This window comes from Electrona antarctica (genome assembly GCF_951216825.1).
Source record: "Electrona antarctica genome assembly, chromosome: 9".
In the NCBI taxonomy this organism is placed as follows: Eukaryota; Metazoa; Chordata; class Actinopteri; order Myctophiformes; family Myctophidae; genus Electrona; species Electrona antarctica.
Window position 1 is genome coordinate 29,832,695 of NC_136790.1, and position 15,656 is coordinate 29,848,350.

The window sequence follows — 15,656 nt, forward strand, 5'->3', positions numbered from 1 at the left end:
CGGCTATGTGGAGTGTCACGAGGCGTGACGGATGGACGGACTGACTGAAAGATTTAGCAGGTTTTCATCAGTGGGACGTTTGTTTTCACTAGTTTGAAGTTCAATGGTCAATAGCTATTTGTCTCATAGAAATGTATGTCAAATTTGATATACATTTTTTGTGTGCCCAGAATGTTTGCTAGATTCAATATTAAATATTTAATATTTAAAATAGGCGATCCTCAAGCTCACAATTATTGATTAAACAGAAATGACCAACTCGCCCAGTATGGCTATTGACAGAACACAAAACAATCAAGAATACATCATGTGAAATACCACCTTTATTTTTAGGTAGACCAACAGCTGAGAGCAAATATAAATGTTTACTGAAGGATGGTGGTGATGTGGTCTCGACAATCCTCTTTCTCCATCAAGAGTGCTTGTTAATTCCACTACCCAGGAGGGTCTTGATTTGTGTCTGATGGAAGCTCTGATGTCGTGGGAGGTTTCTGAAACTGTTCATAGGGTGTGAGACTGAGACTCTCGCTGTGGAGACCCTGGCGGAATGTGATTCCTTGTCTGATTCATGAAACGGGTTTATCAGCCCCAAAGGTAAAAAATGTTGTTGCCTTTCTGGGGTGAGATGGCAAACTTTCCCTGACCGATGTTTCAATACTTGAGGCCTCCTCCAGCTATCCAGTGACCGTGCTGCCTGGGCACTGATTGGCAGGTGGAAGGAGTCGATCTTGCCCATGGGCATCAGCTGAAGCCTTAAAATCTCTAAAGACCTTGTTTTTTCTATCCAAGACTCCTTGACCTTGGAAGGGCCCCAGCGTCTCAGTGCAGGAAGTACTGGCCAATGCTCAGATTGGTGGGAAGGTTTTGGAGGAGCAGGATGTGGGTATTTGATTTGGAAGCCCTCAACATTTAGGTTGATTCCGACATAATGTGGCACTTCCACTGCTGCCTGGATAACAAAGAAATAGAGTGGGTGAATGAAATGAGTGCACATTTGAATTAAATAATAATGAATGGTAAGAAACACATCTCCTCTACAGTATATTAACAAGGATATATCATAATTATACAGTATTCATACATGTTGCAAAATTAACTAAAGATTTTGTATGCACTTAGTAGATGCTCTCCTATGTGCAAGTTAAGCAAGCATGAACCTTTGTCAACCAACTACAGGATAAGGAATTAGAATGCCAAAAAACAAGAAAACCAACAAGAAAACGAAATAATTAGCATCTATCTATATAACACAACTAACATATATAGTCAATAAGCAGGGAGTGCATTTGCAAAAATAATTAAGTGTTGGTAGACAAGCTGGAGTCTAAAGATGAATTGCGAGTTAGTCCGAGTGGTCCTGACTCCTGACCAATGCAAGGAGGTCATTCCACAGCTTGTGAGCCAGGAGGAAGATGAGACCAGGCCACCAGGGAAAGAGGGATAGACAACCTGTGACAACCTTTACTGATCATAAGAACAGTCCAGCTCTTCCTTACTTGCTTGTATATGAGCTGAAACTCCCCAGTATTTGCTGTCCTGTCTTGTCTGCGGTCCAGAACAACCTTCAGTGTGTCCTCCTGTAATAATAATAATAATACTTGTTATGTTTATAATGTTTATAATGCATGCACTACATTTGAAACAAATCTCAAAGTGCTACAGTACAGAATGAAAAATATCTGCATAAAAACAATGTAAAAGGGGGGCAAAGAAAACCTTGGGGGTTAAACCTGAATAGCTAACAGAATGCATTATTAAAAAAGAAAGTATTTTAGTCCTCTCTTTAAAGCATCGACCTGTACAGCAGCACACAGACGAGCTGTCACAGTGGTGGAGGGGGCCATGGTGGGACTGGCGTTTATCTCTATCAGCCACGGGCACATGTCCTGGCCTAAAATAGCAGAAAGGAAAAAAAAGTAATACATTTCCTTTATAAGAAAAACAACAACTTTTTGAGAGAGAATTGGTTCTTGGAATTGGAAACTGGCAGCAATAATGTGCTGACAGCTGAATCCGCCATCCCATTCTACCTAAAATGAAGTCAGCGCCATATAGTTCAAAGGTGTTTTTGCGTGACTCCACCAGGTCTTGTGCAGTCTGCAGAGCATGGATTACAGCCTTCTTCATTCCTGGGACCACGATGGCCCCCCACTGAGCTGCTCTGCCCTGACTGGACAGAAAGGTCCTGAACTGGTCACAGGACCACATATTGTCAGCAGGCACATCTGGATGGCGTCGTTGGGAGGGCTGCAGGTGCTTCTGAATTGAGTTATTACACAGGTGGACAGAGCTGATGGAATGGGAGTGAGCAGACAAGACCAGAGAGTCAAATAGAATGTAACAGAGAGTATAGTAACAAGGACAAGAAGCAGAGGTATGATTGGAGAAATGGATGAGGGATTATACAATATAATAAGATACTTTCATCACTTTTTTCCCCTTTTTTACAAATGTTAACAGTCAAACAAATTGTTTAATGGGCAGTGCCACAGCAGTAATTCATAAACTGCCAAGTGTGAATATTATTCGTTCAATATCATTCCTGTATTAGGGTTAATTTATGGTAATGGGTGGGTTACTGTACATGGAATTTAACTGAGGTACTTAGAAGTATAACATTTGACCAAGCATCTGTTTTGTATGTCCATCACTGGCTTTGTTTGTTAACATGTCTAGGCCACTGGACCAGTAGGCCACTCAATATGTTTACATAACTGCATTTTGGATTGGATTTATGCCTCACATTCATCGACTAACACAGTATTTTGAAAAAGTTTTATATTTAATATTTCAATACAGTTTTCTCTCTTTCTCCATCTCTCCTTTTCTGTTGTTACCTTATTGTTGTTGTCTCACCTGTCTAGTGTATCTAGAGAGTAAGGCTGCGTGCAGAAGCGGAGGTAGCATTTCTTATAGAGCCAGATGGTCAGAGGGTTCCAGTCTGTGACCAGGAACCATTGGCGCACATCAAACTTGGTATCATGGACCAGCAGGGGCCGCTCTAGGTACTTCTGCACCACCCATTTGCTGTCCTTGATCAGGGTTGGATCACTCTCCACCACCTGGAGGATCTCATCCAAACGTTTGGTGCACACAATGCCTAGAGAGCAATAAAACTCAGCTCAGTCAGGCTCAGTTTGGATGGTAGCTTTATAATGTATTTATGCTGCTGTTCTGTCCTTCATACCTCTGCCCCTGGACATGGCTCCAGGTTTGATGATCCAGACGTTGTGGATGCCATCGGTGTCCAGCTGTGGGCTGACCTCCCGCAGCCTAGACAGCATCGCCTGGCAGCGGTTCACAAAGTGAACACTGTCCTCAATCTCCACCCCATCACTAGAATGGAATCAAAGAAAGAAAGAAAGAAAGAAAGAAAGAAAGAAAGAAAGAAATGGCATGACACTGAGAACACACGCACGCACGCACGCGAGCGCACGAGCACACACACACACACACACACACACACACACACACACACACACACACACACACACACACACACACAGAGAGAGAGAGTACTTACTGAACAGCAAGGTAGTAGTTTTTGATCAACTCAGACCACTGCTCATGTGTAAGTGCTTGTGATGCTTCCAGGCTCATGTCTATGTCATTGTGTTCCAGACTGTCTAGGAAGTTCCGGCAAACCTTCAGTGCACAGTCAATCATTTTGGAGGGAACCAAAGGTGTGTCTTGGCAATGCTTGTTTTGTTTCTTCTTATCTTAGATGGAGGAACAAAATGTCAAATCCATGGAGATATATTGAAACAATGAATTGCTCTCAATGAGTTAAGACTTGAAACAGAGAGTCTTACTCTGATTTGCTTTGCTTTGCGATCTCTCCACAACACACTGCAAAAGACTGGTACAGGCTGTCCTTCTGTAATCCTCTACAAAGTGACAATTATACAGTTACAATTTAGGTATTTTGCAGGCGCTCTTAACCAGAGCAACTTACAAATGCAAGATCAGAGTACACTAGAAATGGTGCTCCTCATCTTCGCCAGGTCAGTTAGGTTATTGTGGCCTCTTGGTGGCGCTATAAAAGGCCAATGTGAAAAGGGTGCCATGTCTTTTTTTGGGATTGTCAAACTGTGTGTGCACAGTTTGGCAGCGACTGGGCCAACAGTGCCGGAGATTAGCTGTACGCAGACACATGGACACACGAACCGACACACACTGACGAACTGACAAGCTGACGGTTTGCAAAACATACTCTTTCGCCAAGCCTTCGGCCTGGCGGAGACAATGAGGTTTGAACCTGACCAAGGGCATGTCTCGCATGTCCCTCCTCTATCTTTGCCCTTGTCTCTCTAAACTGAATTACACACCTATCTGAAATAAAGCATTAAAAAAACCCATCAGATCACCTTCTAATGTTTCATAATCTTATCAGACATATTAGAGATTTGCCAGTGGTGGGGTGATTGGTTGATAAATGAGGAAGTATGATGGATGATGAAGTTCTCACCAATGAAAGCATGTTTATCATCCTCTGCTCCTAGTCTGTAGCAACGTGGGAAAAAGGTTTCTGGGTCAGCTGAGTCAAACCAGCACAGGTTTCTTAGATTCACACATAACCCCACCTGGGAAGAAAAGAGAGGGCAACGGATCAAAGAAGAAGTAATATCAAACTTCATATAAATGCTCCCGAGTGCATGGTACGAAGACTGTCCACATCAGATCGCTTGTTATAGATAAACTATTTCAGACACAATAGGTCCATATAAAAAATAAAGATACAACACAGACAATAACAACACAGATAGCCTGATAACAGACTATTTCACTCCATAAAGCCCAGATGTTGTATACAACTGTATAATAAAGTGTTTATTTACTATGAAATATAACATTGATTGTGACATTGACCAGCTCTTTATTTTCTTTAAAAAAAAAAGATATTTAAACAAAAAATACATTTAGCCATTCTAAGTATCTTCGCTTCCTCCCACCCACAACCATCCTCCCAACCCCACTCCATAAATTACCTTGACCTTTTGACAGGGCAGCCTACTACTCATTCCCACCAAGTTAAATCAAAGTCCAGCCCATAGACTGTAAAAAAAAATAGGTCCAGCCATAATTTCTCCAGTTATTTTGTTCAAAAAGATACACAGCAATTACAACCCCCTGCCTGCAGGCATGGTAATGACAATGTCCTACTTGTAATGATACCTTAGTGGTGAAGCTGCCTGCTTTTGCAAAGTGGTTTGTAATTTGCTCCTTGTGTAACATGCGGTTGTCGATGGCATCTCTGCGATTTGTCCAATAGAAATACACTGTTTCATTTCGCACCATGCGAGACTGGAGAAAGACAAGAGAGGCAGAACAGCTAATTATAATGATGGGATAAAGTGGATCCACCAAAAGAACAGCAAAGAACACAAGCCTGGATGTTCAGAAATGTTACCATTATGTCATACATTCCACCGGAATCAAACTCTTTCTCTACATCTTCCATATTGTCTATGGAAAGTGAGTACAGATAAGGAACGGAAAGGTTAGACAGATGGGTAAAATATCCACATTGATTATAATGGAAAATGTAAGTGTTAACTCAACCAGCTCACAGTCATCATCATCACTGGCGTTAGTGTGACGGTATGTATGCTGGCCGGGGTGTAGGATACGGCGCTCGACCCAGCCTCTGGCCCGCAACGCTGCTCCCACAACAGGGTAGGGGCCCTGGATGGAGAATATCATATGCATCTTGGGAGAGAGGGAGAGAAAGCAATAGACTAGGGAACAATGGTGGTTTACACAGAAAAATCAGCCCCTTCTGAAGTGAGTGGTGCTGTACTGTACTTGTGCTGTACGTACTGTACAAGCTCTCCTCCCTGGACTGTGTGTGTGTGTGTGTGTGTGTGTGTGTGTGTGTGTGTGTGTGTGTGTGTGTGTGTGTGTGTGTGTGTGTGTGTGTGTGTGTGTGTGTTAGGCTGCACAACAGTGAGACTTGGTGGTGTGTTAGGCTGCACAACAGTGACACTTGGTGGTGAACATGTGCTATTTCCGTGCTCAGACCCAGGGACAAAGTCACACACATATCTGTCTATAGGAGTGGTTGCACCACTCAAACATATGGCCATAATAGTTCTTGTCTGCCATGACTAACTGACTTTACATTATCGCTGATCATTTTGAAGAAGCCTACCTCATTTAATGTTTTTATTCTAAGGAAGCCATCAGATTACATTAATTTCCATACAGAATGAAAAACCATTTGTCAAATTTGTGGCACCCCATATGAATATACGTGAAATCATTTTTGCTTGCTGTGTGGATTCTCCTCCATATGTGATTCAATTGAGGGGTTGATTGCATATTGGATTCAGGATTTTTATACTTTTCTGTCAAATAAGTCCATCTTGAACATTTTGGAAGCCAATTGTAGACGTATTTGTAGCCTACACAACGCAGTCTCATCCCCACTCGTCAAATACTGTAGCTTCGCCAACATCCGGAAGGGTCACTTTCGCATCACTCCAAACATAAATACAGTGTTTATTGTACTAATGTGGTCCTTGAATCGATATAGAAGTTGAATGGGGCACTACAGTAACTAAAGAGAGACACTAGGGGACAAAGCTATCATTTTTGACGAGTGAGGATGAGATTGTGTTGATTTGCTCATGTCCTCCTGAGCATACTGTATGCGCTGAAACCATAAATGCTCCCGATGACCAGGTTGGTGCACTGCTACAGTACATGCAGATAGTTTACCTTCACTGCTTTGTCGACCAGGGCCTTGGCTGTTCTCAGCCTCTCTGGGTTAAGAACTGTACGGCCGAAAAGGCTATGACATGTTTTGCTCTCAGGAGGTGTAGCTGCCGCTGTCACAGTCCCACAAATACAAAAATGAAAATTAGGTGATTCAATGAAATTATACTACTGTTTCTGGCTAACATAATATTGTTCATAACACATTTGAAAATTGATAGCAAAATACAATAGAATGAGAGTGATTAATCTAAATTAGTAGATTTGTAGACTATACTATATCTATAGTAGGTAATATGGAGCTGTGTTTCTCAAACTTTTTCATGTCAAGGACCGCCAAATACTGTGTATGTATTTGGCCTCTGATCCCCATCTGAAAACGTGTTGTGCCAGGGACCCCCATAAAAGTTTGTGTTGTTAAAATGTTTCAAAAGTATTTGTTAAATGTCACAAATGCATCGCAACACATTGGGGCTTGTAGATCGGCTGTATATAGGTTTAAAGTAGTGAAACCGATTTTATACAGTAGGCTATATTAACACATTTTGCTGGTAGAGCAATCATCTTTCCCATGGAAAGAACTAGTATAGCCTATTATGTATACATCCTGTTGTGCAAATCAAATATAGTAAAATAGAGAAGTGATAGCTAGTATCTACTACAAAAATGTAGCTATATAGAGAAACTACTTGATTGTAAGCTTTTGTCTCTGTTGACACTCTTGGGGGCTTCGTTGTGTCGCTGACCCATAATAACTACATTGTGCTCATCCTTAGAGGGGTTTCCCAATGTTCCCATCTCTCCAGCAGAGGCAAATTCTAGAGACATAGAAAAGATCAGATGAATACAACAAATCATCATCAAGTCATCACAACAAAAACTAAACTGTGTGCCTGCCAGGCCGGGTTACCAGGGCTGTGTTGTGACATGTTATAGCACCACCATGAGGCCAATTTGAAATATTTAAGTTGCAGTTCTTCCTTGGTCTACCAGTAGAAAAGTGTGTGCAAATGCTGTATGGCAAATTGGATGCTGCGTTCATGACCAATCCCTCTCCAATTCAGTGATGCGTTCTACTGGTGACCGTGGTGTGGGGGGTGGCTGATTTAAGCAGTCATGGCCTGAGTCAAACTAGTGAATCTAGTTTTGCACTTGTAGATAGATCTAATCGATGGACTGTTTAAACTAGTCACTAGTCACCACCCACACCAGTGACACAACAGTATCGACAAATGCATCAAAGTCACCATTTTAGACAGCATCATTCTTGCCTTTCCTAAAGTAGTCAAGTAAAATGATCAAAAGTCTGCCTGCGAAGTGGAATTACTGTCTGTTAGAACATTACCGTATATTTGTCAGCAAATACAACAAGGTGGACCCTCTTGTAAACAAGTGTAATGCTTTATTGGGTCATTCACTCACGGTTAACAGTCTTTGCATTGAGTTGTGCTTGAATTGTACTGTAATTCTGAAAACTGTTAATAAATATTTCAATCAATCAATCAAAACAGTAACAATAAGGGTCCTTGTAATTATAGTTTCTTTCTTCAACCCTGCTTTTTGGAAGTATTACATTGAAAGTGAGAAGTTAGACATGCATTAAAGTGTTTAAGGCTCATTGAGCAATCTAACTATATTTGCAAAAGCATTGCACATTGTCATGTTTCTTGTAAATAGAAAAATATTCACTGACGCATGCATTCTTGACCGCATGTGCACCTGAATGACAGTCCACTCCATTAATACAGTAGGCTACATGTCACACTCACAACATACAAACATACACATTTTGACAGGATTTCTCCAGTAATAAGATAAATATATACCGCACCGCAGTGTTCACAAAACTACTGAGAGTCTGAGTGTAACTGAAGCTTTAGCCTTGAACTCTTCAGCTCATATGGTCTAAAACAGCATGGTTATGAAACTTTAATGCATGGCCTTTGCATCAAGCATTTGACCACCTGGAATTTGTAAGTGTGACCTTCATGATTAATTCAGCATTCTTGATGTATAGGATTAGATTTAGATTAGATTAGATTCAATTTATTGTCACTGCACAGAGTATACATGCAAATACTTTGACAATGAAATGAAGGGTGGCGTCTAGCCAGAAGTGCAATACAGTAATGCAGAAATGAGAGAATAAATACAGAAACATGTACAGTATAGGACCGATTTATGAACACAAACACTAGTGGAGTTTTTTTTTCAATAAGTGTCACTCCCTCCATTTGTTGAAATACAGGTTTCAGCTGTGATCTTTCAATGTAATACTATAGTATATATGAATCAGTAATAAGATATAATAAATAAATTAAATGGGGTCAAAAGAGGGTCAAAATGCTGTGCGGGAGAGTCGGGGAGACAGCTCGTGCACCTGTAACGTTACTTCACCCTGCTGCCTTCCCTGGACAGTAGCCTACAGTGTTAGTTGTTACTTAAACAGCCAACTAGACTTCGTTTACATGCCCTTGAGAAAGAGCTGCACATTGTGCACACAACCCCTCGCATAGCCTGCCTGACTATATCCTATCACCTATAGCCTACCTACCAGACAGTTTTTATACAAAGGTCAATTTATTATGTTAATCATCGGATTGAAAGTCTTGTAGGGAACGTGACGTGCGATAAATCGCAACCTGCCAAAGATAAGAAAATCGAAAATAGCTCAGTCTTCCTGATTGACACACTGACACTAGCCTACTTCTCAAACAACACGCCTTAAGCGACCGTCGTAAACATTAAACCAAACAAACATTGTTTACAACTGTAAAATTGCTTATACCTGCCACTGCGCCTACTCACCCAAATGAACGTTTACAACTTCAGTGCAGTCAGTGGGTCAGTGGGTAGTAGGCCTACGGCACGCTGCTGCACCAGACCAGACGAGCGCTCCCACGGTAGATCAGCCATTAGGCTATCACCTCAGTCACAGTCAGTCAGTCTGTTTACCGTTTCCATAACAACGTGTAAAAAAAATAATTTTCTTCTTATTCATTATATATCATAACATATAGTTATTTATAACTATATGGTGCAGCATGGGTGCGCGTGCGAGAGAACTTAAGTGAAAGACTTAAAATGGAAATAGAATGGAATCGTTTTAAAAAGGCGGAGTAGGCTAAAAGTTATTGGTTGTAGCCAGGGTAGGGTAGCGTAGCATGTTCCGTTTCAATAATAGGCCTATTGTTGCATCCGTTGTTATGGACATTTTTAAAGAAGGTAACTTTAAACGTTGTTGTGTGGTTTCGTTTGCGTAGTAGAAGTAGATAGACCGTTTTTGTATTGACATGCGCTTTCGTTTGAAATGCACCCATTCTGCATACTGTTAAGTTTCAATCAATCAATCAATCAATCAATCAATCAAATTCAAACCGTAAGGTATCTTCTATTTGATTTCTGGAGTAGGGATTCTAGGGAAACACATTTTTGACGTAGGATATAGCCTAGTGACCAGTAGATGGCAGGCAATACCCGTTAACGTCCCAACTGGCGCCAAATCCACATTAAACCAATTGCAAATACAACCGCCTGTTTCCACCATTTCAGTGTTCCGTAATTCCATAGAGTAATTCCGTCGTTGAACTTGAACATGGTTGACTTCCGTATAATGGAGCAGTCATATGACGTTATTTTATAAACGACGTCGATTGTTATTAAAAGATAACACGAGGGAATCCCCTCCCCTCCCTCGTGTTACAGCTATCTGTGGAAGCAGACTAGAGTCAGGTTTTATGCTTCGTCGTACGATGGTGCAACTGCAATGCCAATTGCCTTGTGATCTTGTAGATTGGCATTACTGTGGAATGTCAGTCATATGGAGCTTAACTGACAGTCACAATCCACTATGGGGCCTGAAGCCAGTGCAGCCATGCACCCATGGCCATTCATGATCTAGGGATGCATATCACCAGGGACAGAAGAGGTGGTTAGGCTATAATCAAGTCACATAGCTGGAAGCACATGCTGTTCCTTTTTCTACAGGATCAGAGGGACTAAACAAGCTGTGCTGGTAGTGGTAGCACAGTAGGCTACTGACTGACAGTAGTCTGCTCTGAGCCTGATGATGACACAGAAATAGACGCCCTATTGATTGAAATAATTCGTTTTTGTAAAGATATTTTGGGGCCGCTTTTTCTGCCTTTATTGATAGTAGTGGAAATTGACAGGAAACGGGGAGAGAGATGTGGAGTGACATTCAGGATTGGGATTCGAACCCAATCACGCTGTCAGTCAGGCTGCATTAGAGCCTGTGTGGTATATGCGCCTGGACCACTAGGCCAGTGGGCACCCCTAATGAAATAATTCTAACTTATTTTATGTGTGGCCTTATGTGTGGATTTATACAACGAAGGTAACATGCTCTAGCTGAAAACCCATGGCTTAACCACCATGGCATGTAAATCATCCTCTGTGAAGATCTGTCTCCTGTATAAGCAAATTCATAATACCAGCAGCCATCATTATGAAAGCTTTAATAACAGGTGGACCCATTGAATGCCCACTGGTTTATGTGAGTCAGGTGACTGTGGCAGAGGCCCCTCAGGCTGGGCGTATCACTTTTGTTGTATTTGTTTTCATGTAAACTGAAGGGCAGGTGGGCTTTGTGTTGATTCAGAGCTCATATACACGCTCAATGATGCTCATCCGCTGTTTGCACAGCCCCACAGTGAGTTGGTTTTAAATGCTAGACAGAGTTCTTTGACTATATACCCAGGTGCTTTGCTCCTCTGAGCTGTCATGTCCGTGAGGCAATTACTTTGACCTCAGCAGTCACACATAGCTATCTCTTCTCTAATGTGAAATTCAGCTCAGAGGTGAGCTTATTCACTCCTCCCTGTCATCATGGCCTGTAAACCTTTATGGGTGTTTAAGGAAGAACAGCATGTTGGGTAAATACAGTAGAGATGTTCTTCTTTTATACTGGACATTAGCTCCTAACTGGCACAACATTATGCCAGGAGGCACACCGTGGCAGGTGTGTTGCCAGCACTGAAGTGTGAATGTCCCCTCAGGGGTTGAAGGGTGGACGGACGCATAGTGCATAGCTGTGTCAGCTGGGTGGACTGTATTTGTGTTTGTGTGCACAGTTGCACACGCCATTGCATGCGCTTGTCTATAGCCAATCGACATTTGTCTATCTTGCCCTATCGTTTCCAAGTGGGGGTGCATCTGTCCATTGTACCTTTGTTTGGCTGACTGTATGAACCATCTCTCTCTCTCTCTCTCTCTCTCTCTCTCTCTCTCTCTCTCTCTCTCTCTCTCTCTCTCTGGGTTCTCCTCCTACTCCACCTCTGTCCCTGCGTTCCAGATCCAGAGGGGGGAGAAACAGAGAGAGAGAGAGAAGGGGGAAAGAGAGAGGTTGAGACAGCTGCTGTGGCCGGCCGGCCGGCCCAGTGTGAGAAGCCTCTGTCCTGCTAGGCCACGCCTTGGCTCCTTTCCTTCACAGACAACCATTGTCTTCAACACTGCTTCTGCTATTGTGATGTAATGTAGTTTGTCATTCCCCAGTGGTCTGCTGTTGCTGCTGTGGTAAAAGACTGACCAACACTTTAGAGTGTGGAGTCAAAATCACAAGAGAATGTATACACACACTGGGTAAAGCATCATTGGTAGAATAACTCTTTCTGAATTCATGCTTTCATGGTCATGGTCTTATGATATGATGTAATGCTATGACACGGCAGCTTTACTGGCAATCCAGTTTTGCTCATATCAAATGTCAAGTTCAAGGTGCAAGAGGTTCAAGGTTTCTTTTCACAGTCACGTGCACTTATTGCAGTTGCAGGCAGCGCAACTCTTGTACTTATAAGACTAGTCAAAACAGTTTAACAACAATAAAAATACTTAATTTAACTCTAATTGACCCTCTAAATAAACCCTTATAAATTGTGGATTTTACAGTGCAGTGAGTGTGAAAGTCATCAAATCCCATACACAGAAAAGCTCTCATGGTTCTTTTGTCTTACTAACCCTTTCTTTACCACACATCTTTTGAATATCATTTGCATTTCATTTGCATGGCAGTTGAGTGCTTGTCAGATGCAGATCAGACTTTTTTCTACTTCGTTCAGCCTACCAGGCTGGTTTGTACAGATGTTTAAAAGTGATTTTTTAATCATGACTGCTCCATGACATTTCTCCAGGCCATTGTACAAAATTATACACAGTCGGTCACAGATGATATATATGCAATACACTGACAGCGATAGCATTTCAACAGGCAATACACTCTCTGAGGCTTGACTGTAGGATGTTTATTATTGTCAATATACAACAATAAATATCTTACATCTAAGACCCTACAACAGACATTTTAGACAAAACTGATACTATACTCTATTTAGGTCATGTCATAGGCAAAAAATAGCCAATCAAGTTCACATTGTGACCCGTAACACATGCGTTGTGACGCGCTGTGCACGTTTGTTTTCAGTGAAGAGATTTGTAGTGGGAACAACAAAGGAAGGGGCCAAGTATAGGCCCCCGAGGGACCCCGGCCAACAAAGTATACATGGTTTAAGTGTGGTTAAGTGGTTAAATTTGACAAGTTGTGTTTAAACAAAGAATCTTCCTTTGGATCTTCTATATCTCCCAACTGGGCCCCTCTGTGGTCCTGGACACATCCTGGTGGCAAAAGCGGTTGCTCCAGTGACAGTAAAAGACCCACAACAAAAATTGGCATGATGTGGTGATAACACATAGAAGTTTAACTGTCAGCTCATGTTTATCTTCATGTTTATATGACTCTTGTGTTTCCTGAAGACTCATGCCAACCCCATGACCAGTCCTTATCTGAAGTTAATCTACATCAGGGTGGTTCTGGACCAATAATGAGCCTTGTAGTAGCTGGCATGATGCCAGTGCTGTTTGACTACAGTTACCACCACTACACAGGGTTTGTTAGAATCACCAGGTAATGTAGATAACAGAGAATGATAGGTCTGAGCATGCCAGAGCAGAGCGCCACACATGGTAAATATGGCCGACACAGACAGAGGTCAGACCTCTTGAGAAATATGGGTTGCTGTGTAGATAAGAGAAGATATCAGGGTTATGTAGAGGGTGGCTGTAGGCTGAAGAGTCTCGGTATACACTCAGGCAGACTATGTATGGTGTTATACATGCATGGTTGGGAGCAGACACGCACGCACGCACGCACGCACGCACGCACGCACGCACGCACGCACGCACGCACGCAGCACGCACGCACGCACGCACGCACGCACGCACGCACGCACGCACGCACGCACGCACGCACGCACACACACACACACACACACACACACAGCCCACTCGTAATTTCAACAATTATGGCCTAGCTCCTCATGACACACACAATATATAGATAGAGGGTGGGCAGGAGGCAAGAGCTGGGAAGACCGCTGAAGAGGAAGGAAAAAGACATTTCCAGTGGCCACAGGATGGACCCCATGGGGCCGTCAGTCCTCTCTGAAAGCAGTGGGACAGACAGGGTGGGCTGCTGGCAGGGACACGACACCATGATGTCCACATGGAATACAGTCATTTGGCTGGTTGCGAAGGCACATTGAAAACAAAATAATCTCTCTCTCTCTCTCTCTCTCTCTCTCTCTCTCTCTCTGTCGTCCTTTCTTTCTTTCTTTCACTGTACTCTGTTATTATCACACTGATCATTATCAGCCATTACTCTCATCTTGGACATGCTCTGGAGGAGAGTCGGCCTCCCACATGGCTTTGGTGAGACTCCTAGCAGCAGCACGGGGGTGGGGGTGGGGTGAGGGGATGGAGACAAGAGGCCCAATAAAGTCTGTCTATATATAGAGGCAAGCAAGTTTTCCCCCCTGTCCTTATAAAGAGCTGCTAGTGAATCCATGTGGACTATCCTCCTCGCTCTGCTGCGAGACCATCACTCCCTCCAGGACTGGGAACACAGAACACACAGCCACACAGAAGTGCACGCACGCACGCGCGTACACACACACACACACACACACACACACACACACACACACACACACACACACACACACACACACACACACACGCACACGCACACACGCACACACACAGGCAGTCACACAGACATGCAAGCACACATTTGCAAGCCACTTTAACAGAGAGAGAGAGAGAGAGAGATTTCTTAACAGGATTTTTATCTTTGCAGTGCACAAACATACTAAAATAGGAGTGGTTTGAGGAAACCACCAAAAGAGAATGATGCAAGGTGCAGTGAAGGGGTGAATGGGTGCTGGCCTGTCTGATAATGTGGGAGATTAGGAAGTGACTTTCACATGAACTTCTGTCCACAAATATCCCTGTGTGGATTATAATATCCATATTCATGGCAGCATAATCTCTAATCTCTGTCCAAAACATGGTCCTAGCTGGCCCTCATACTGCAATACAAGTGTAAACCTCTTTCTCACTTGGAGCGATGAACCTTGATCCAAAGAGGGGTCATTTTGTCAAACTATAGCTCTGTCCTCCCCTCTCAGTGATTCCTTTCCCACCACCTTTGTTCTCCCACATATTACCATCTCATTAATTTCCCTCTTTTACATCTAAATTGAAAGAGACAGCTTCATACATGTATACTGTAAGTGTCACGATATTTTTTGAGTGGTGTAAACCACTCCTACGACTGGCTTTGTTAGTTTACGTGTCTGTCTGTCTGTCTGTCTGTTCGTACCAAAAAATGAGCACGGTTGCTATGGTCACCCAGTTCACACGGGTGTGATTTCATTACGTCAGACATTACGTCAGACCACAGCTGATCAGTCTATATAAGACCTTACACCACTCAGTTCACACGGGTGTGATTTTTTCTTTTACACACTGATCTCAAAAAGCCCAAAAGTTCAAAGTAGAAACAAGGAGTCATAAATTAATTTACATTATTGTTAAGTAAATTGAAGTACGGTACTTCCCCTTCTGATCCAGCGATCCTTTGTAGG

General features: G+C 42.6%; 1 protein-coding gene across 1 annotated transcript; it reads right to left on the reverse strand.

Moving 5' to 3' along the window:
* Nucleotides 1–339: 339 nt before the first annotated feature.
* ttll3 (tubulin tyrosine ligase-like family, member 3) lies at nt 340–15,163 on the reverse strand (the record flags this gene model as incomplete). Its single annotated transcript, XM_079510635.1, has 14 exons — nt 340–949; nt 1,497–1,577; nt 1,797–1,891; nt 2,031–2,290; nt 2,857–3,100; nt 3,188–3,336; nt 3,524–3,719; nt 3,813–3,887; nt 4,469–4,583; nt 5,176–5,304; nt 5,563–5,709; nt 6,721–6,830; nt 14,390–14,448; nt 15,129–15,163. 14 exons carry the CDS (start codon nt 15,161–15,163, stop codon nt 413–415), a joined length of 2,232 nt encoding a protein of 743 aa, XP_079366761.1. The 3' UTR covers nt 340–412.
* Nucleotides 15,164–15,656: the final 493 nt, after the last annotated feature.